The 23,595-nt window shown below is 36.7% G+C and overlaps 1 protein-coding gene across 2 annotated transcripts in view; it reads left to right on the top strand.

Annotated features, from left to right (window-relative positions):
* The window catches only part of LOC149826646 (calmodulin-binding transcription activator 3-like), a 150,629-nt gene that overhangs the window by 73,818 nt on the left and 53,216 nt on the right, over positions 1-23,595 (top strand). For both annotated transcript variants that reach the window (XM_090018918.1, XM_090018919.1), the window contains exons 9-10: positions 42-548; positions 726-1,426. In XM_090018918.1, the coding sequence (XP_089875044.1) occupies positions 42-548; positions 726-1,426 (1,208 nt within the window). The remainder of the gene's footprint in view (positions 1-41; positions 549-725; positions 1,427-23,595) is intronic.

Raw genomic sequence — 23,595 nt, 5'->3', positions numbered from 1 at the left:
AACAGGGATTGTGTTCATTTTTATTTCATGGAAAATTGCAGGAGCAAGCAGGTCGAGGGGATGCAGAGGCATTGAGTAGCATTGCTATGGACAGTAAAACATTTGCAGACATTGGTCATATACGCCAGGAACCTTTTGGGTGCCACGAGCATCCTGTATCTGAATATCAAATTAAGGATGAGTCACATGTCAAACCCTGTTCATATCTCCGGTCTGTAGGAATAAAAGAAGAGCCTGCTGAGTCTTCTAAGGATGCTTTGGATGACAACCTGTATAATGATGAAAACTTGGGCTTCAAGAAACTAGACAGCTTTGGGAGATGGATGAGCAAAGAAATTGGTGTGGACTGTGAGGACTCACTGATGGCTTCGAATTCTGGCAACTACTGGAATACACTTAATGCTCAGAATGGTGACAAGGAAGTTTCTAGCTTGTCAGGCCATATGCAGTTGGATGTTGATCCACTGGGCCCTTCTCTTTCCCAAGAGCAGTTGTTTAGCATAGTTGATTTTTCACCAGATTGGGCTTATTCAGGTGTTGAGACCAAGGTAGTTTTTTCATAAAAGTTCATTTTAATGTGTGGATGGTATTAGGATAAAGTCATTTGGGTCTCTGCCAAAGTACAATGTTTAGCCTTTTATATACTATTGGTAGTAAGCTTGGTGGAAATCTTTATAAGTTTTTATTGTATTTGTCTCTGTATTGACCTTACTCTATGTGGCCAGGTTCTGATTTCAGGTGTGTTTTTGGCGGGCACAGAATATCCTAGAGATGTTAAGTGGTGCTGTATGTTTGGTGAACTGGAAGTTTCTGCTGAAATCTTGATGAACAATGTCCTTCATTGTCAAGCCCCTGTTCATTCTCCTGGAAGAGTTCCATTTTATATCACCTGCAGTAATAGGTTAGCCTGCAGTGAGGTTCGGGAGTTTGAATATCGGGAAAGACCTTCTTCTCTGCCACTTCCTGGTCCAGTGAAAAGTGATCCTGACGACGAAATCGTTCTTCAGGTTCGACTAGCAAAGATGTTATTCTTAGGCTCTGAAAGGAAGTCACTTGAATGTTCTGTTGAAAACTGTGGAGAATGCAGCCTAAAGAAAAGTATTATTTCCCTCAAGGATGATGATACTACTGAGTGGAACGAGATTGAGAAGTCTGTAAATGGTACTAATGGAAATAAGAGAAGTGCTAGGGAGTTGTTGATGCAGAAGATGCTCAAAGACAGATTATATCAATGGCTTCTTTGCAAATCCCATGAAGAGGGAAAGGGACCAAATTTGTTGGATGATGAAGGGCAAGGAGTTATACATTTGGCAGCTGCACTTGGCTACGAGTGGGCAATGGGTCCAATTGTTGCTGCTGGTGTCAGTCCCAATTTTAGGGATGTACGTGGTAGAACAGCGCTTCATTGGGCTGCGTATTTTGGCAGGTTAGTGATGTTCTATTTGTGTCATTTGATTCATTAGTTCTGAGAAAGCTCAGAAATATTACTGCAAGCTGCAGTTCCTGTTGCTCTCAAGAGAGAAAAGGACTCGATTTTTTGTTTTTGTTATTAACATCGCTTTTTTGCTGGTTACTGATGCCATTTTGTCATTAGTTTTCATTGTTATGCATTCCTTGTCCAGACAAGTTAACAATTTCCTGTCTCTTTGTTGGCTTCAAATTGATTTTCATTGTGATGGTATCTCTAGCTCTGCAATGTGGTGCGAAGTTTGACTGCTTTCTACTGACGCATACTGTTTTGCTCTTGCATTGGATTGTCACCTTTTTTTATGATTCTATTGTTTTATCTTATATAGCTTTGTAATGAAGTATGCAGAATTACAAATAACAAAGTGCAAAGCAAATACAAGTGCATAAACAAAAGTCCACTAAAAGACAATGTCAATAGCTAATAAAAAGTGAATATTATTGAAGAGAGAAGGGAAAAGTAATAAACAACATATGGGGATTACTCCCTTATTTATATACAAAAGGTGAGAGGGAGACCATTGGGAGCTTCCCTTTCATAGAGTCATTGGGGAGCTCCCAATGGTCATATTTATGACCGTTTGGGCCCCAACGACTCTATGAAGTGGGGGCCCCAATGCAAATAAAGGTGAAAATAAAAAAAGAAAATGAAAAAGAAAAATAAGACAAAAACAAAATATTTGTTTCTAAGAAACAACTATTATTACATATAAAAAGACAAAAATGCCCCTATTGGGCAATTTATTATAATACATGTTTATATATATATATAGGAAAATGGGTTCGTGCTAAACCAATTTGATGCTAAACCGCTTGCTAAATGAGTTTTTCGGGCTTCTCCCGTGCTTTTTATGCAGTTCCGGACCCATAAATGTATTGGGCATGGTCGATTTACTAAAAATCCACACCTAGATCATGTGTTTTCGATGAAAAAAATGATGTTTGGAGCCTCAAAAATTTACAAAGATTTTGGACCGTTGATTTTTCGAACTTTATAAAAAACCCAACAATGTGTTGGAATCAGACGCTTCAAGAGTTGATCTCTCTAAAATCAAGTACATAGATCACATCTGTATGGTCAGAATTTAAAAATAAAATGAAATAGCCCAAAAGCCCCATTTAGCACGTGGTTTAGCACCAAATTGGTTTAGCACGGACCCATTACTCTCTCTCTCTCTCTCTCTCTCTATATATATATATATATATAACACGACCCCTCAAACTTTACAGAGAAAGAACCAAAAGTTTGCTAAGGAGAAAGAGAAAACAAGGAGCAGAAAGTGCTTTGGTGAAAAAATAGGCTAAATGGTAGCTATTCATCACGAACATAATGACAATCCATTTCAATATGTTTGGTGCGCTCATGGAAGGTGTGATTGCTTGCAATATAAATTACACTCTTATTGTCACAACACATTTTCGATGGTGTTGAGATGATGATACCCATATCATTGCGAAGACTTTTAAGTCACACAATCTCTATTATCGTTGTTCGACTTTCGTTGAGAATAAAAATATTTTTTGTTGTTTTTTACACCTCCAAGAAATCAACGAATCTCCTAAAAAATACAAAAACCAGTAGTAGAGATTTTATCATTTGGGTTACCACCCCAACCAGCATCAGTATAAGCAGTTAAATCAAAAGATGATGAAGAGGATAAGAAAAACCCTTTCAAAATGGTGATTTTAATGTATCACGCAATTCTCGTCACTGTTGCCATGTGCACTGTGGTAGGGTCATGCTGAAACTGACTTGGCTGCATCAACATCATGAGAAATATTAAGTCGAGTGATGGAGAGGTAAGTGAGAGATCCAATTAATTGACGATATAGAGTAGGATCTTCAAGCAATACACCATCTTCGAGTCTTAATTTAACATTTATGATTTTTGGGGTCTCCACCTTTTTTACATCTGAAACTCCTGACTTAGCATATATGTCAACAACTAATTTCATTTGAGAGAGAATATATCCTCTAGGGAATAGGCAATCTCAATTCCTAAGAAGTATCTCAAGAAACCCAAGTCAGACGTAATGAGGGTATTGTTTGGCATTATTATAATGAGATGATTCATAATAAGAGTGAAGAGTTATTAAACATGCTCTAAAGTTTGGGGAAAATGAGTCATATAAAACAAATCTACTTAGAGCACTAGAGATACGATTTTATTTCCTACGTTGGGATTCTTCTAAATGTATGTTTTGAGAGAACTTGTCCAGGGCATATGGATGATTACCTTCACCCCGTCTAGTATACACACATGTATCATTTGATACATTTTCATTCAAATTTTCATGTTGATCACTAACTTTATCAACAATCAGATGCTCAATACTAGAGTCATTGTCAAAAGATTCAAATACCTCAATAGAATTAGACTCATCATGTCTTGGTAATAGATCAAATAAAAATGAGTAATCAATTTCTTCTTTAGGTTCTTTGCTATCAAACCTATTTTCATTTTCAAGAAAAATGACATCTTTTGAAACATAGAGTTTCTTATTTATTGGATCAAAACATCCATATCTTTTTTTATTTTCTCCGTAGCCTACGAAAACACATTCAATGGCTTTTGGGGATAGTTTATCATTTTTACGAGTAAAAACATATCACTTACAACTACAGATTCTTAGTCTTTTAAAATCGGGAGTCATTTTAAAAAGTTTTTCAAATGGAGAAACATTTTTTAATGAAGACGAAGGAGTTCTATTAATTATGTATGTTGAGGTTAGAACGACTTGTGAAAATCTCTATAAAAAGAGTATTTGTGCACAAACACAATGTTAGAAACAAGAAGCGTGCACAAAGGCACAATAAGAACTCTCACAAGTGCACAAAGGCACAGATGTGTACACATGCACAAAGGCATGGAAAAATATGAACTTCAATATATTGAATCCCAAAGGGGCTTTACAAAAAAACTAAAAACACTTGAGGGGGATCACCCCTATATATAAGGGTTGGAGTAGTGGGGGTGGGGGGCTCCAACTGAAAGATTTGCAATGCTCGAATTCTTCCACGCGTGAAAGCTGAGAAACAACGAGAGAGAGAGACTGCAGAGAAAACCAATGCCCAAAATTGTATGGGTCGACTGCTATTCTAATCCCTTTATAATAACATACTAATACAAAGATTAAGGTACTAAAATACCCTTATTACAAGAGAATAAATTACACAGTGCCATTAATGAAATGGCAATGATCACGGGTCTGGATCTCCTGACCTGTAACCCGTAACAAGAGATTCACTTCTTTTCACCCTCCCTCAAGTTGTGCATGGTCTTGAACCATGAACAACTTGCCTTTTAACATCCAAAATCTGTCTTTTGTCAGTCCTTTTGTAAATATATCTGCCACTTGATCTGTAGTTCGTACAAATTCGGGCTCAATCTCTTTCTTTTCTACTTTTTGTCTCACAAAATGCTGATCTATTTCAATATGTTTGGCACAACTGTGATGGATTGGATTAAATGACATACTAATGGCACTCTGGTTGTCACATAAAAGAAGTGATCGAGAGATCAATTCTCCTACTTCTGTCAGTAAATGTCTAATCCAAGTAGCTTAAGCAGTGGCGGCTGCCATTGACCTGTATTCAGCCTCTGTACTGGATCTGGCAACAACCTTTTGTTTCTTACTATTCCAAGAAACCAAATTCATCCCAACAAACACACAATAGCCGGATACTGATCTGCGTTCATCTGGATCTCCCGCCCAATCCACATCAGAATAAACAGTGATCTCATGTGCATTTTGCCCATTGGTCTTTCTATTATATAAAAGGCCATCCCCAACCATTCCCTTCAGATATCGAAGTATCCGTTTAACCGCTTCCATATGCCCTTCACATGGTGCATGCATAAACTGAGATACTTGATTCACAGAGTAAACTATATCAGGGCGAGTAAAAGTGAGGTATTGTAACATACCCACTATGCTACAATACTGTGTGGGATTTTCATATGGATCTCCATCTTGAGAGCTAAGCCTTTGGTGAAGAACGCTAGGAGTTCCCAAGGGCTTACAGTCTTTCATACCTGCTTTATTGAGAACATCAATGGTATACTTATGTTGAGTGAGAGTCATCTCTTCAGGGGTATTATCGACTTCAACTCCAAGAAAGTATCGTAGTTTGCCAAGGTCCTTCATTTTGAACCTCTGATTCAAGAGATGTTTGACTTCTTTAATGTGCTCATTGGAATTACCAGTGATGATAATATCATCTACATATATCAACAACAGAGTAACTGTGTCTTGGTTCTTAAATATAAATAAGGAGTGGTCAAGAAGAGATTTCTTAAAACCATATTTTTGTATTTCAAGAGAAAAACTATCGAACCAAGATCGAGATGCATGCTTCAATCCATATATCGCCCTTTTTAGTCTGCATACATATTTTATAGGATTGCCTTCTGCGTAACCAGTAGGTTGTTCCATGTATACTTCTTCTCAAATTTCCATGAAGAAAGGCATTCTTCACATCAAGTTGGCTAATAGTCCATTGATGTTCAATAGCTAAAGAAAGTATGACTCTGATTGTCCTCATTTTCACCACTGGACTAAAGGTTTCATCATAGTCCTGTCCTTGCTCCTGCGTAAAATCTTTGGCTACAAGTCTCGCCTTGTATCACTCTATAGTCCCATCTAGTTTATACTTTATTTTGTACACCCATTTTGAACCAACAACATTTCTGTCAGGTGGTCTTGGTACAACATCCCACGTACCACATTCCTGTAGAGCTTCCATTTCCTCATTCATTGCTTCAATCCATCTTCTGGAATTTGATGCTTGGGAGAATGTTGTGGGTTCATCTTTTTTGCTCAAGGCTGTTAGAAAGAGTTGAAAATCTAATGAGAAATTTTCATAACTGACCCATCTTTCAATTGGATGACGAGAACGAGTGGATCTTCTAGCATCAACGATGTTGTATGTAGAGGATGTGTCCATTTCTGGATTAACTATGGTGGGCGACTCTCTTTCTCGTCGAGTGTAAACAAGACCTTTATACCTTTCTGGATCCAAAGTTGGGTCTGTATTTTCATGGGCAATCATCTCATCAGCAGACACATATTCCTTATCCTTTTGAGTACAATTTGAGGGGCAGACATCACTAGCTTCGGAGAAAAGTTCATAATTCAGCCAAGGATAATAAGTCTCGATTTTAAAATTTGATTCTGAAGAGCTAGTACATCGATAATCAAAATTCAATTCATTGAAGATGACATTTCTTGATACTTTGATGCGCTTGCTCACCGGATCATCACCTGTACCCTTTATAGTCATCAGCATAACCCACAAACCTGCACTTCAGGGCCTTGTCCTGAAACTTATGTCTCATTAAACTATCAACATGAACATAGCATAAACAACCAAACACACGCAAATCATGATAGCTGGGATGTGCACCAAATAGAGAAAAGTAAGGAGACATGTTTTCCAAAATAGTCATGGGCAATCAATTTATCACATGAACTGCAGAATCAAAGGCCTTTGTCCATAAAGTAATCGAAAGATTACTATCATGCTAATCGCACTCTCAACAATATGACGATGCTTCCTTTCAGCAATCCCATTCTGCTGAGGTGTGTGTGGGCAAGACACCCTTCTCCTTATCCCATTACTTTGAAGAAAGTTAGTAAAGTCAATGGAAGAAAATTCACCTCCTCCGTCACATTAGAAATTAAAGATGTTTTCAGAAAATTGATTTTCGACAAAGGAATAGAAGTTTCGGAACAACTTGAAAGTCTCAGATTTGTGTTTCATGAAAAATATCCAAGAATAACGAGAATAATTGTCAACAAATATAAGATAATATCTAGTTCCAGATATGGAAGCAACTGGGGCAGGCCCCCAAACATCAGAACAAATAATCTCAAAAGGTCTCGAAGCTCTTTTATTTATAGAATGAAAAGGTAAGACATGACTCTTACATAAGAGACAACTAGAACATTTGTTGTCATTGACATTTATTCCTAAACTTGACTTGGGAATGAGGTTATTTGAAACAAACTTTTCAATGAAACTACTACTGCAATGACCTAGACGACCATGCCAAAGATTTGATTTATTGATTTCAGAGACACTAAAAACACATGTAGAATTCTTAGAAGGCAACGATGAGTGGAGCTTCAAGTTTGGGTCTGCAAGGCGAATATGTGCTGAAGGATCTTCTTGAAAAACATACATATTGCCTTGCCGTTTTCTTCTAGCGAACATCTCCTTCGTGCAGAGGTCCTTGAAAAGAACAGAAGGAGTAAATTCAATTGAGGCTTTGATATCATCAACAAGTTTAGAAACTGAAACAATGTTTTTCTTGATGTTAGGAGCATAGAGAACTTTTGAAAGGTTGATAAAAGATTCTGACAAGGGTATAATGGAGTTTCCAATATGAGAGATAGAGTGGTGGGATCCATTCCCAGTAACTATACTACTTCTACCAATGTAAGGAACAAGGTTTAGGAGCTTACCGGCATCACCAGTAACGTGAGTCGCTGCGCCAGAGTCCACGTACCAAGTACCTTGTTCATTCTGTTTCAGATTTTATCCTGCTAAAGCTGACAACAATAACTTCTTTACTTCTCCGCTGGTCCTTGTACTGTTTGTGCCTCTCTTTGCTTTGGTTTGTGTCGATTTTTCTTTATTTCGGGGATTGAACCAAAAGTTAGCTTTGATATGCCCATTTTTATTACATAGAAAGCAAGTAGGAATTGGCCTCTGTCTTTGTGGATTGATATATGTGTTGGGTGTAGGCAATAATCCACGGCCTCCTTGACCACTTCTCCCTTGTCCTCATTTTCCCTTGATATCATAGCTTCCTCGTCCTCGTGCATAAGTAATCCCTGTAGCAAGAACTTCTTGTGCCCCAGTATGCATAGATAATTCTTCAGAAAATCCCTTTAGGTTCATCTCATATTGTAATAATTTTGCACACAGATCTTCAAAGTTGGGCAACTCAGGTAAACATAACAAGGAAGTAACAATCATATGATAGTTGGGTCCCAATCCACTGAGAGTTTGTTGTACCAAATCTTTATCAGTTACTGCATATCCAACGACTGCTAGTTGATCTGTGATAACCTTCATTTTGTTCAAGTATTCCATGATGGTCATGGAATTCTTTCTTAACATTTGAAATTCTCTTTTAAGAAACATAATCCTGGCCTGAGAAACCTGTGAGTATGTCTGAACAAGTCTGTCCCAGAGTTGCATGGCAGTGCAGTCATCTAGAATTGCTACAAGCACCTCTTGTGACAGTATAGATGTAATATAAGCAACTAGCGCTTGGTCTCTTTTCATCCAAGCTACAAATTCAGGATTTCTAACATATATCCAAATTCAAGATTTCTAATATATATCGTAGTAGATGCTCCTTTGCTGTCGCTTTCTTCTCGTGATATGAACTCGGGAGGAACTGGAACAGATTCATCCAGATGTCCGGAAAGATCCTGACTCCTAATGAAAGGTATGATTTGCCTCTTCCAAGTCAAGAAGTTAGAATTGTTTAATTTTTCAGACACGAGTTGACTGAGGAAGCTTGAAGAAAGGACTGATTGAGTAGGAAGTGAATCCATGTTTCACAATATTAAGAGTGTGTCTAGCACAATCTGTCTACAGTTTCTGTAACCTTTTTTTTTTGCAGAAACTAATTCAGATCAATGTCTGATTTAAAACAGATATTGAATATCTATCAGATTTATGATTTTCAGAAGAGAATGAATACTGATTATGAAAACCACAAAAAATATGTGAATAGGAATTCACACTCGGTGTTGACGCAATGCTTTCAAGCTAAAAAAGATAAAATGGTAGAAATGAGGGTAACGTCAGGTCTGAGCCTGGTCAAATCTGATCAGGGATGTGGCTGGATCAAATAAGAACCCGATTACGTGATTAGATCATACTCTGATCGAAAACAATAAACAATATATGTTGATGACAGATTGAAGAATGAGAGAAGGGATTGAGATCGATTACCTGGACTGAGTTAACTCAGGTTTATCAGAGAAGAAAGTTTGATCAGATCTAATTAACGTCAAGAGGCAAAGAAAACTAAGGTGAGACAGATCTGATTACCGTCAGATCTGATCGAGAAGAAAATTGAGGAATGAATATTCAGACGAGATTGAGGAAAGACAGAAGAAAAAATTTTCTTGACCTAGAAGAGAAAATCGATAGGGTTCAGATCTTTCAGACGTACCTTTGAGATCAATTCCAGGTCCAGTTGTAGCGTGGCTCTGATACCATGAAAGATTTGCAATGCTCGAATTCTTCCACGCGTGAAAGCTGAGAGAGAGAGAGAGAAAGAGAGAGAGAGAGAGAGAGAGAGAGAGAGAGACTGCAGAGAAAACCGATGCCCAAAATTGTATGGGTCGGCTGCTATTTTAATCCCTTTATAATAACATACTAATACAAAGATTAGGGTACTAAAATACCCTTATTACAAGAGAATAAATTACACAGTGCCATTAATGAAATGACAATGATCACGGGTCTGGATCTCCTGACCCGTGACCCGTAACAAGAGATTCACTTCTTTTCACCAACATATACGCTGGAGCCCCTCCAACGTATATGTTGAGGCCCCCCCATGTTACAACATTGACTAAAAATAAATAAATAAAAGGAACGACTAAAAAGAAATAAAAAAGAAAATACAATCATATTCTCAAATGAGAATATGCGTAAAATGTGGGAAATGATCGAAATACACTTATCGGGTTTTGAATATATATATATATATATATATATATATATATATATATATATATACTTAGATAGATACATATACATATATATACTATATATATATGTTTATATGTCTCTCTCTCTCTTTATATATATATATAAAGAATATTACATTTTAACACCCCCCTCAAACTTAGGGTGACATAACCGAAAGTTTGCCAAGAAGGAAGTTAAATCTTGGAGAGCACTACGCTTTGGTGAAGAAGTCTGCTAGTTGATATTTTGATGTAACATATGGGAGGTCTATGGTTCTTGTTAAGTATTTTTCATGAACATAGTAGCAATCAATCTCAATATGCTTTGTGCGCTCATGAAATATGTGATTTTTGGCAATGTAAATTGCACTTTTATTATCAAAACATAGTTTTGTGGGTCCTTGAACTTGAATATTCATATCTTCTAGCAAGCTGCGAATCCAAACAATCTCTATGGTAGTAGATGCCATGACTCTATATTCGGCTTCTGTGGATGAGAGTGAGACTTTTTGTAGTTTCTTGCATCTCCAAGAAATTAAAGGTTCCCCTAAAAAGATGCAAAAAACCAGTGGTGAAGTGACGGTTATTCGGGTCATCTCCCCAATCAGAGTCGGTATAAGCAATTAAATTTAATTCAGAAGAAGATAGAAATACCCCCTTGTTTAATGTACCCTTTATGTATCTGATAATGCGGAGAATGACGCTCATATGAAGTGTAGTAGGCGCATGTTGAAATTGACTAGCAACATATACTGCATGAGAGATATCAGGCCTAGTAATGCTGAGATACGTTAGAGATCCAACCAGTTGCCTGTAAGGTGTGGGATCTTTTAGGAGAATGCCATCATCAATCTTCATCTTCGAACCCACTATTTTAAGAGTTTTATAGACCTTATCATTTGTGATTCCTGATCTGTCAAGAATCTCACAAGCAAGTTTAGTTTGAGACAAAAAATAGCCTATGTGAAAATAAGCACCCCAAAAATATGTCAGAAATCCTAAGTCTGACATTTCAAATTTTGAAGTCAAGATAGATTTGATGCTCTTAATTCCTTTGGTATCATCACCTGTTATTAACATATCATCAACATATAATAGTAATATAACAATTCTTGCATCAAATTTCTTAACAAACAATACAGTATCAGTATAGGATGAAGTGAAACCATTTTCTAGCATTACATTGTTAAACCTATTGTGCCAAGCTTGGGAGCTTGTTTCAAGCCATAAAGAGTTTTACGAAGACGAAAAACTTCATTTTTAGGGATTTCCATACCAGGTGGAGCATTCATATAGACTTATTCATTAAGATCTCCATTTTAAAAAGCATTTTTGACATCCATTTGAAAAATATTTTATTTTCTAATTGAAGCAATGGTGATGAGACATCTGACAGTGACCATACGTACTACTGGAGTAAATGTCTCTTCATAGTCAATCTTATATTCTTGACTATACCCTTTAGTTACTAAGCGAGCTTTATATCTCTCAAGAGATCCATCACTCTTGGTTTTGACTTTGAACACCCATTGACATCCTATAGTTTTCTTTTCATTGAGAAGCGTTTGAAATTTTCAAGTATTAGCTTTTCTAAGCACTTTGAGTTCACTCTCCATAGCTTCTCTCCATTCGACACATCTTTTGGCCTCTTAAAAAAATTTTGGTTCAAAATATGAGTGAATGACACTTAAACAAGCCCGATATTTGGGAGAGAAAGAATCAAAAGATACGAATCTAGGAGTTTTTCTAGTTCTTTCGGTTCTTCTAAGATTTGTATCATGTGTGGAGATAGATTCACTAGGTTCACTGTATTGTTCAATAGCACTTCTAAAGGTACTTCTATCTCTATGAGTATAGGTGATAGGGTCTCTAGTTATATTTTCTTCTTGAGAGTTAGGAGAATTAGAATCATTATTGTTCTCAACCAATTCTGTCACTATCATATGTTAATTCATCATCACTAGAGATATAATCATCTTTAGATAATAAATCAAATAGAAAAGAATAGTCGGCATTTTCTAAGTGTGATTCATTCTTTTCAAAACCACTATCATTTTCCAAAAACGTCATATTCCTTGAGACATATAACTTATAATTCTTAGTATCATAACATCGAAATCCTTTTTGGGTTTCGGAATAGCCAAGAAAAACACAAGGAATGACTTTTGGTGAGAGTTTATTATTTTTATCGGTAAGAACAAAACACTTACAACCAAAAACTCTTAATCTATTATAATTGATTTCTTTTCCATATAGATTCTCAAAAGGAGAAATTTTATCTAAATTTTTGGATGAAAGACAATTAATAAGATAAATGGATGCAAGAGCCACCTCGACTCAAATTTTTTTTGGAATGCTTTGGGATATAAGTAGAGCTCTAGTGGTTTTAATTATATGTCTATGCTTCCTTTCGGCCAACCCATTTTGTTGTGTGGTCTTAGAACATGATCTTTGATAGACAATACCATAGTCTTCAAGATATTTCTTAAATTTCATTGGAGAAATATTCACCTCTGGAATTTGTCCTAAATATCTTTAAATTATTATTAAATTGATTCTTAATTATCATATGATATGATTTAAAACATGAAAAGACTTCATGCTTTTGTTTAAGAAAATATATCCAACAATATCCAGAAAAATCATCCACAAAAATCATATAATAGGCAAAGCCTTCCTTGGATATGACGGGTGTCGGTCGCCAAACATCCGAATGAATAATTTCAAAAGGTTTTGTGGTAAATATAGATCTTTGTTCAAAAGGCATGCTCCTCATTTTTTCAAGAATGCAATCATTACAAGAGAAAGTACTTTTACAAAGATTTTTAACAAAATGCAAATAAGATAACATGGTGATGTTGGGATGACCAAGTCTTTTGTGCCAAACATTTATGTCTTTATGTTGGGCCACATTACAAAAAGAAGTTTTAGGAATTTGAAGAGAGTCCAGATAGTACAAGTCTCTCTTCCTAGATCCTTCTCCAATCAACCTCCTGGACCGGTGATCCTGTATTAAACACTTATTAGATGAGAATTGAATGTCACATCCAAGGTCCGAGAGTTTAAAAACAGAAAGTAAGTTCAAATTTAATTTTGGTATAAATCTAATTTTGGGAATAAAGAAATTTTTGGGTTTCAAAGTTTCCAATCTCCTTAATTTCAAGAGAAGTGCCATCCGCTGTTGAAACAAATGATGGTGACGAATTTTTAGAATATTCGGAGAGAGAAGAAATATTTGTAGATATATGAAATGAAGCACCAGAGTCTAAAAGCCAAGAAGTTTACTTGGAGGAGGAGTAGATACGGCGGTACCAGAAATGACTCCCTTAAGAAAAGGTTGAAGAGCTTCCATAATTTGATTTAGAGAGAGAGCTTCATTTGTGGAAGTATATGCACTTTCTTCTTTTTTTGGTTGGGATGTAGTTGCCATAGTCAATAATTTCTTCCATTTGGGACAAACCGGTTTGATGTGTCCTGGTTCCTTGCAAAAGTGACACAATTTTGCTATAGTCCCTTCTTCCGCCTTGTCCACCATTGGATCCTTGATTTTGATTTTTAAAATGAGGAGGTTTATATGTCCTCGAGTTGTTCCCAGGCCTAGAAACGACATTCGCTCCATCACACTCTTCTTGATTTGTAGGCATTGCAAGAACACTTAGATTTTGCTTGCTAATGCCCATACGACTTTTCTCTTCACTTAATTTTGTAATGACGTCTTCAAGAGAGGGAGAGGTGAAGGATAGAAGAGAAGATCTAATTTGTTCAAACTCGGGTCTTAGCCCATTCAAAAAATTAAAAAATCGATCTTCTTCTAATTGTTTATGACGAAACTCTATAGCTTCTCCACTCCACTTTGGTTCGAGATTAGCAAGCTCATCCTAAATGGAAGAGTTAGTCATTTTCCCTTGAAGAAGAGTTCACACCCTCTTTTGGAGGTAATACTTATGAGACAAGTCCCTAGAAGTGTACATCTTCTCAAGGTACTCCCATGCTTGAGATGCCTTTTTGAACTTTATAATATTGGCGTTGATTCTTGTCTCAACGGAGGAGAAAATTCATGACAAGATCTTGAAGTTCTTCATTTCCCACTCATATTTTTTGCTATATTCCTCAAGAGCCTTAGTTATTTCATCTCCCTCAAGAATTTTGATTTCCCCTCTTTTAACTAAAGTGATTTTAGGCTTCGGTTCCGAAATCGAGCCTTGAACGTAACCCTAAAGCCCTTTTTCTTTAATATGGGCTTTCATATTTTTGGCCCACACGTGATAATTGGAGTCATTAAGCTTAAAGCTAAGAGAGAAATGGGAGTCTTTTTTACCCATTAGCGAGGTATGATGAGAAAAAAGGATACGTACCACAATAAGATTTTAAATCTTACTTGTAATAATCTTCTAAAATTTTGGATGAAGAGGAGTCTTCACGCCAATCACCAAAAAGTGAAGGCATGCTTTTCGAGGCACTCAATATTGTGAAGAACCACAAGATTTTCTTTCTCCATGCAACCTTGCTCTGATACCATGTGAAAATCTCTATAAAAAAAGTATTTGTGCAAAAATACAGTGTTAGAAACAAGAAGTGTGCACAAAGGCACAAAGAGAACTCTCACAAGTGCACAAAGGCACGGATACACATGCTCAAAGGCATGAAAAAAATGTGAACTTCAATATATTGAATCCCAAAGGGGCTTTACAAAAAACTAAAAACACTTTAGGGGGATCACCCCTATATATATAAGGGTTGGAGTAGTGTGTGTGTGTGGGAGGGGGGGCTCCAACGTATATGTTGAGCCCCCCCATGTTACAACATTGACTAAAAAATAAAAATAAAAGGAAAGACTACAAAGAAATAAAAAAGAAAATACAATCATATTTTCAAATGAGAATATGCATAAAACATGGAAAATAACCGAAATACCCTTATCAGGTTTTGAATATATATATATATATATATACTTAGATAGATACACATACATATATATACTATATATGTATATGTATCTCTCTCTCTCTATATATATGAATATATATATATATATATATATATATATATATATATATATAAAGAATATTACATTTGAACGCAACTTTGGCCCAATTTTTTTTTGGGAATGTCCTTTGAAATTAAAAGTCTTAGTGGTTTCTATTGATGCAACTTTTCTTGAAAGTATTATAAAAGGGATTTTTCATTAAAAAATGCTAGTGCAAACCGTGCATCAAATCTTAAATTAACTGGTTCACACTAGTGTTGCAGTCTGGGTCGAACTCAAGGAACGTGTTTATAACTTTTGTACTCCACACAAAACACTCTTTATTGTCGTGAATCAAATGTAAATAAAACGGACTACTCTATTGCAGAGGTTCGAGCAGAAATAAAAATTATTACAACCCAATAAATTGAATGGTCAGAGGCCCAAAAAAAATAAATAAAGAAAAGCAAAAATCTACAGGGTTCTTTTTGCTTGCGATCTAACTTCCCTTGTTCGCACGGGCACGAGCCTCGCTATCAAGTCCTAGTCAACAAGCATGAACCCACTTGCAAAACGCAAATCCACAAAACAAACGAAATACAAGATTCCCTAATCTAGCTAATGTTAGTTGTAGGGAATAAAGAAAATCTAAGAATCAAAATTTTAAATGTATCTAAATATACAAAAAAGATCAGAAATCTGAAAATAAATGCACTACCCTAAGATCTATCACTAAATCAATCAACTAAGGAGAAACACACAGACTTGGTGGAGCCGCACCCTGCTAGGATCCGATTAACCTATCGATTTGGCAGATCAAAAATCAGATCAACTAAACGCTGATTGGATTGTCTGCTGGCCGTTCGGCAGAACAGATCAAATCTGGTCTACTGGCAGGTCGGGTCTGATATGGCAGCCTTGATCAGAGTGGGCTGGGTCTGATTTGTCCAGATCACGGTCTGAGCAATAGTGGTGGATCAGATCTGCCGCTGATGGCAGATCTGGTAAGAATAAACCAGACTTAACCGGCCTGATCTGGCCTGGCAGAATTGCCGGTCAGATCAGGGCGAGTTTGATCCCAAGGTAAGCCCACTGCAGCTTGGCTACCAGATCGGATGAGGATAGAAAATTTTTCGCAGATCAACTCTTCGCTGGCCGGCAGATTTGACAAGCCTGCTGGCTAAATGAGATGAAATGACCAGGGTCGGCCTGATCAATCAGCTGATTAGGCTGACCAACTACATGCAGGTTGGTCTGCGTGATTACTGAATCACGCTGGCAGTCGACTGTGAGAAAATGACCTTGAATGCAATATGTTAAAAAATGAACCGATAAACACGCACATAAAGTGTGAATACACAAACCCACTAAGGGGTAACCAAATGCACATAAAGTGCAAACTCATAAACCCACAAAGGGGTGAAGCCAAAAGGGCTAAAAAGAATGAATCTTCCTTAAGGGAGAGGGTAAAAACCCTTATTCATTTACAATGGGGTAAGACCCCTATCTATAAGCCATTAGGAGACCTTGGAAGGGGCTCCACTAGTCGTTGGAGGGGGTCCAACGACTAGATGTTGGACCCCATTCCAAGGTTGACTAAAGTCAGCCAAAAGAAAAATAAAAGAAGAAAAGAAAAGAAAAGAAAAGAAAAGAAAAAAAGATAAAAAATAATTACAGTCGTATTCATAATTATTAATATGCTCAAAAAATAGAAAATGACCAAAATGCCCCAGAGGGCTTACAATTATATATATATATATATATATATATATATATATATATATATAAGAGATACAATTTAACACTGACTGGCCTGGTCTGCTGCAGACTTGGTGAAAAAAATATATATAGAACCAGGCTGGGCTGCTTGATCGGCTACCAGATAATAAATACAAAAAATATATTCAGATTGACTAGCCGATCCAATGGGCCTGATCAGCGCCTGATCAAGGATAATTGACCAGATCTGCCGATGATGGCAGATCTGATAAAAAATTTCAGACCTAGCAGATCTGCATGTATTCTGCGGTTTTCCTTTTCAGCAAAAATAACAATAATGAAAAAAACTAACTATTACTCAGAAAAATAATTAAATCGAAAGGGACTAATCTATGCAACAACGATGCTAAATAAAAAGTAAAAGAGGCGGAGAAGAAGTGTACCTGGGGTTTGCCTCCGACGGAGTGGGGAGAGAAGAGCGGTCTTCCACGATGATCGCACGTCACATAGCACCTCCGAGGAAAAGAAGAAGTCGGCGAGGAAAAAGGAAGAGAGAGAGAGAGAGGTGTGTTTCTCAAAGAGGAAAATACACCCCTCCTTCTCTAATCTCTATTATTTATAAGGTTAGGTTAAATGGGTGTTTAAGAAATTTTTCTGAACAAGTTCCATGATTTTTAAAAATTTCTTAAAACCCCCTTTTTCAAAAACTATTTTCTAAAAACTTGTTAGTAAAAAGTAAATTTTTCTAAAACACTCAAGTGGTATCAAACTCCTCTGTAGGACCGTGCACAAATATCAATTAAACATGGGTTGTTAATTCTCATTTCACCTGTCACATGGGTGCGGGTGTGGGTGCGGGTGCGGGTGCGACACGGGTGCAGCGCAATTTCAAAAATTTTGGACACGGGGACTCGGCTATATATATATTAAAAAAATAAAAAAATAAAATAATATATATATATATATATATAAGACTCGGTCAAAGTTGTGCCCATTAGGGGACAGGTGATGAGTTGTGAAGGCATTTTTTACACTTTCTTTATACAGGCATAATTCACTTTTGGGCACTTTCTTCATACACTGTAATAATTCACTTTCTTCATACAGGAAAAAACCACAAAAACTTGAGTTGTGCCCATTCTGTACTTAAAACTTGAAAGTGTACAGGTTTTTTAGTTGTGATGGGTTTTTTTCCTTACAGTTGTAGCCCAGAAATTCAAAAAAAAAAATTCAAAAAATTTTTTTTTTCCAAAAAATGGAACAAAATGACCCTGGGTGCGTTGACCACACCCAGGGTCGGGTTGACCGAGTCCGAGCCGCACCCGTGTCCGCACCCGTGTCGGTGCGTGTCGACGCGGGTGCGGCGACCTTGGAGCCGAGTCCGTGTGACATAGCATTTCACACAAAATCATGCATACAAACCATGGTTGTCAGTCGAGGAAGCGGGAAGCGAGGGGCTCTCAAAAATTTAGGAAGCGGGAAGCGTGGGATGACTTAAATGCGAATCACGAATCGTCTCGAAAGCGACCTAGGAAGCAAACTGAAAGCGACCTAGGTGTTAAAATGTAAAACTGTACATATATGTATATATAATAATATTATATATATATATATATATATAAATACATTTTTCATTTCTTTCTTTTCTGTAATTTTTTTCCTTTATTTTTATTTTTTGTCTTTATGTCATCTAGTTCAGTTTGAACTAGAATGACTGTTGCTAGTCAAGTCCTGTCCAGACTTGACTAGCAATAGAGCTGTTGGACTGACACATTCCAACAGCTCTATTGAGTCCTCTTTCAGCTGTATATATAAAGGGGTGCAGCCCCTCTTGTATTTTATTCCAATGCTTCTTAAGCAATTGGTTTTTCATATCAATAAAGAATACATTTTTATTTTTATTTTTATTTTCTTTCCAGTTATACCCTTTTTAAGGGTTATGCTTTAGTGTCATTCTTGACACTTGCCCTTGTTAATCTAAGCTCGTGTTTCGAAGATCCCCATTTCATTTCATGGTATCAGAGTCGCGGAAGTACTAAATCTTGAGGAAAATCTGCCTCGGTTTCCGTGCCCGTTTGCAAAAGTGTTCGCCACTTGAAGAGAAGTGTTTTATCACTTCATTGGAGAAGATTTCACATCTTGTTGTATTGTTTTGTTTTTTTCCTTTTTTTTTCATTTTTCTTCTTGTTTCTCTTCTATCCCTATTCTTTCTCTCCTTGTAATCGATGAATGACAATGATAAAGTCACCATCATGCCTATGAAACTAAGCGATACGAACTATGTAACATGGGCTTCAATCATGAAGCACCATATATGGGGAAAAGGCTTATGGGGGATTGTGGATGGTTCCGATTCGGAACCTAAGCTATCTCTTACTAAAAAGGAGGGAGATAAAGAGGTCCCTCTATCGGAAGAAGAGAAAATCAAGGCTATTGCCTCATACGAGAAGAAATGAAAAGAATGGAGAATATCTCATGCGAAGATAATGTCATGGCTTATCAATAGCGTTGACATTAAAAAATGCTCAAGTGTTGCCAAATTTGATCATGCCAATAAGGCATGGGAATACCTTAAGAATATGTATTCCCTTAAAGATATTGCACACGTGTGCAACCTCCAAGAAAAAGTTCGAATGATGACACAAGGAGACAAAACTATTCGTGAATATTACAATGGGTTGTCCGAACTTTGGGAAGAACTTTCCCTTTTAGAACCAAAGTGGCATTGTGCCGAAGACATCGAGCTTCGTCAGAAACAACTCGATGCTGAACATTTTTACCAGTTTATCACTGGATTAAGGCCGGAGTTTGAAACCACTAAATCGGCCCTACTTCACCGAGGAAAAATTCCTTCTATTGTTGAAACTATTGAAGAGTTAACAATGGAAGAAAATCGTCTCCGGAAAGGTTCTTTAAAAATTGAAGATGATTCCGTTTTAGCCGTGTCTAGACCAGGGAATCATATTCGATCATATAGGCCTCCTCACTTTAACCGACAAAATGGTGACTATGATAAGAAGAAAGTTATTTGTCATCACTGTCATGAACCGGGACACTACAGGCCACAATGTCCCAAACTTAAGGAGCTGAGAAAAAAAAGAGCTGCAATTGCTGGATCGGAGCCTAAAGATCAGGATGCACCAGTTTCCCTGGCCCAACTAATGGAGATTCTTCAGCCCCTCATCAAAGGTGCCTCTTTCTCATCTGAAGCTTCAACCGGCGCAGCAGCCTCATCTTTTTCTGATCTAGGTAAAATTTCTTTGCTTCTTGACTCTGGTGCATCTTTTCATATGACCCCAAATAATCAAAGTCTATCCAAATGTGTTAAAAATAAAACAAGTGTGTTAAAGGTCTTTATTGCTGATGGGACTTCTCTTGAAATAGAAGGAATAGGAAATTTTGAAAAAATTTATAAAACAAATTTTTTTTTTATTCTAGAAATTAGACATGTTCCCAAATTAAATTTAAATCTTTTATCTGTATCTCAAATTTCTGATTATGGGTGTAATATTTCTTTTTCTTCTCATGGTTGTTGGGTACAGGATCGTCAGTCAGGCAAGCTGATTGGGGAAGGCCATAGAGAAGGAGGACTCTATTACATGGATTTTTTGGAAATGCCGAAAAAAGCTTTTTGTTATAATATTCAAAAAATAGAGTTGGAACTGTGGCATAAGAGACTTGGTCACCCACATATAGCCAAAATCCAACATTTTTCAAATCTAGGGAAATTTTGTAACTCTGAATTATTTGATTGTAAAGATTGTATTCTCGGCAAAATGAAAAGATTACCATTTCAGAACAGAACATTTTTCTCTTCAAGACCACTTGAATTAATACACTCGGATGTTTGGGGTCCTGCACCAGTAATTTCTAAAGGAGGATTTGTTTACTATGTTATTTTTGTCGATGATTTCTCCCGACATACGTGGATGTACTTTCTCAAACATAAGTCTGAAGTATTTTCATACTTTCAAACTTTTCATAATATGGTTAAAAACAAGTTTCAAAATGATATTACTATTTTTCGCACAGATTCAGGGGGGGAGTTTTTATCCACAGATTTTCAAAATTATCTTAAATTGCATGGCATCACACATCAAAGATCTTGTCCTTATACACCTCAACAAAATGGACTGGCAGAACGAAAACATCGCCATATTATAGAAACCACTAGGACTTTATTAATAGCAAATCAAGTCCCGAAAGACTTTTGGGCAGAAGCTGCCTTAACTGCCACCTATCTCATTAATAGGATGCCATCTTCTTCGTTACAAAATATCACTCCCATTGAAAAACTTATGAACATTTCTCCAAACTACTCTAGACTAAGAATATTTGGGTGCAAATGTTTCATATTTACTGACAAAAATGATAAACTTTCCCCTCGTGCGATTCCCTGTGCCTTTTTAGGATATGCTGAAAACCAGAAAGATTATACATGTTTTGACTTCAAAAATAATAAACTATATGTGTCTAGAAATGTTTCATTTCTTGAAAAGGAGAGCTTCTTTGATTTTAGAAAATTAAAAGACGTCACTGAGTACTCCTTTTTGCTAGGTCTAACATCAACATCTGATGAATATGACCTTGACTGTAACTTTGATGATGATCAAAGAATTATTGATCTTAATGTTGAAAATGAAGAAGTTCATAGAGATACTAGTATTCAATATTCCAGGCGACAAGAGTCTAATCCTCCATGTGCACTTGAGAAATATTCTAACATTCCAACTAGACAATCATCCTGAATCTCGAGGCCTCCAGGAAAGTTTGTATCATACGAGTCTTTCTCACCCACATATAGGGCAGTTATTGCATTAATTCACTCATATGAAGAACTATCCACATATTTTCAAGCAAAAAATGATATCAAATGGATAGAAGCCATGAAAGCTGAATTAGATGCACTTGAAAAGGCTTCTACATGGAATATTCAAGATCTTCTTCCAGGGAAGAAAACTATAGGATGTCGATGGGTTTATAAAATTAAAACCAAGAGTGATGGTACTCTTGAAAGATATAAAGCCCGTTTAGTAGCCAAAGGTTATGCCCAAGAATATGGGATTGATTATGAAGAAACCTTTGCTCCGGTGGCTCGTATGACTACTGTCTGAACCTTAATTGCCTTAGCTTCTATAAAAAAATGGTCTATTTTTCAAATGGATGTCAAAAATGCTTTTTTAAATGGAAAGCTAGTTGAAGAAGTATATATGGAACCCCCTCCTGGTCTAAGTATTCCTAAGGGTAAAGTCCTTCGCTTAGAAAAAGCTCTTTATGGACTTAAACAAGCACCAAAAGCTTGGTATGATAGGTTTAGTCGTGTTATGATTGATATTGGTTTTCAATTCTGTTTAACTGACACTGCTTTGTTTATTAAGAATTCTGATGCAGGGATCATGGTGCTTCTTCTCTATGTGGATGATATGATCATCACCGGAAGCGATAAACAGGGAGTTGAAACAATCAAAACACTTCTTAAATCTCATTTTGAAATGACTGATTTGGGTTTGTTGAGATATTTTTTAGGCATTGAAGTTGCTTATTCTCCTAGAGGATATTTATTATCTCAGACTAAATTTGCTTTTGATATTGTTTTCAGGTCTGATATTACTGATGATAAGAAAGTTGACACTCCAGAAGTTGTTAATGTTAAAATGAAGATTGATGATGGAGAACTTCTTGCAGACCCTACTCCTTACAGACAGCTTGTCGGGGCACTTTCCTATCTATCCATTACCCGACCAGATATAGCACATGCTGTTCATACAGCAAGTCAATTTCAACATGCTCCTACTTCTGTTCATATGGGAGCAGTCATGCGTATTATCAGATACATCAAGTCCTCTCTTTCACGAGGACTTTTCTTATCTTCCTCCTCTTCTCTTGATTTAATTGCATATACTGATGCTGATTGGGGAGGTGATCCAAATAACAGACACTCAACCACTGGCTTTTGTGTCTTTTTAGGGGAATCATTGATCTCGTGGAGGTGTAAAAAGCAACAGAAGGTATCTCTCTCATCCACCGAAGCTGAATACAGAGCCATGGCAACCACGACCATGAAAGTAGTTTGGCTCCGACGACTGCTTGCTGACATGGGAGCTGAAGCAACAAAGGCTTCACAAATGTGTTGTGACAACAAAAGTGCGATCTACATTGCTAGTAACAGAACATTCCACGAACGCACCAAACACATCGAAATGGATTGTCACTACGTCAGAGAGGAATATCTACACGGGATAATTGATCTGCCATATGTCACTTCAGAATATCAGTTAGCAGACTTCTTTACAAAGCCTCTCGCTGCTCCCCGATTTCACTTTCTCTTAGACAAACTTTCGCTCATTGTACCGTAAGTTTGAGGAGGAGTGTTAAAATGTAAAACTGTACATATATGTATATATAATAATATTATATTATTATATATATATATATAAATACATTTTTCATTTCTTCCTTTTCTGTAATTTTTTTCCTTTATTTTTATTTTTTGTCTTTATGTCATCTAGTTCAGTTTGAACTAGAATGACTGTTGCTAGTCAAGTCCTGTCCAGACTTGACTAGCAATAGAGCTGTTGGACTGACACAGTCCAACAACTCTTAATAGAGTTGTTGGACTGACACATTCCAACAGCTCTATTGAGTCCTCTTTCAGCTGTATATATAAAGGGGTGCAGCCCCTCTTGTATTTTATTCCAATGCTTCTTAAGCAATTGGTTTTT

This window comes from Nuphar pumila, chromosome 10, assembly GCF_984573655.1.
Source record: "Nuphar pumila chromosome 10, dmNupPumi1.hap1.1, whole genome shotgun sequence".
In the NCBI taxonomy this organism is placed as follows: Eukaryota; Viridiplantae; Streptophyta; class Magnoliopsida; order Nymphaeales; family Nymphaeaceae; genus Nuphar; species Nuphar pumila.
This window is presented reverse-complemented; position numbering and strand designations above follow the sequence as displayed.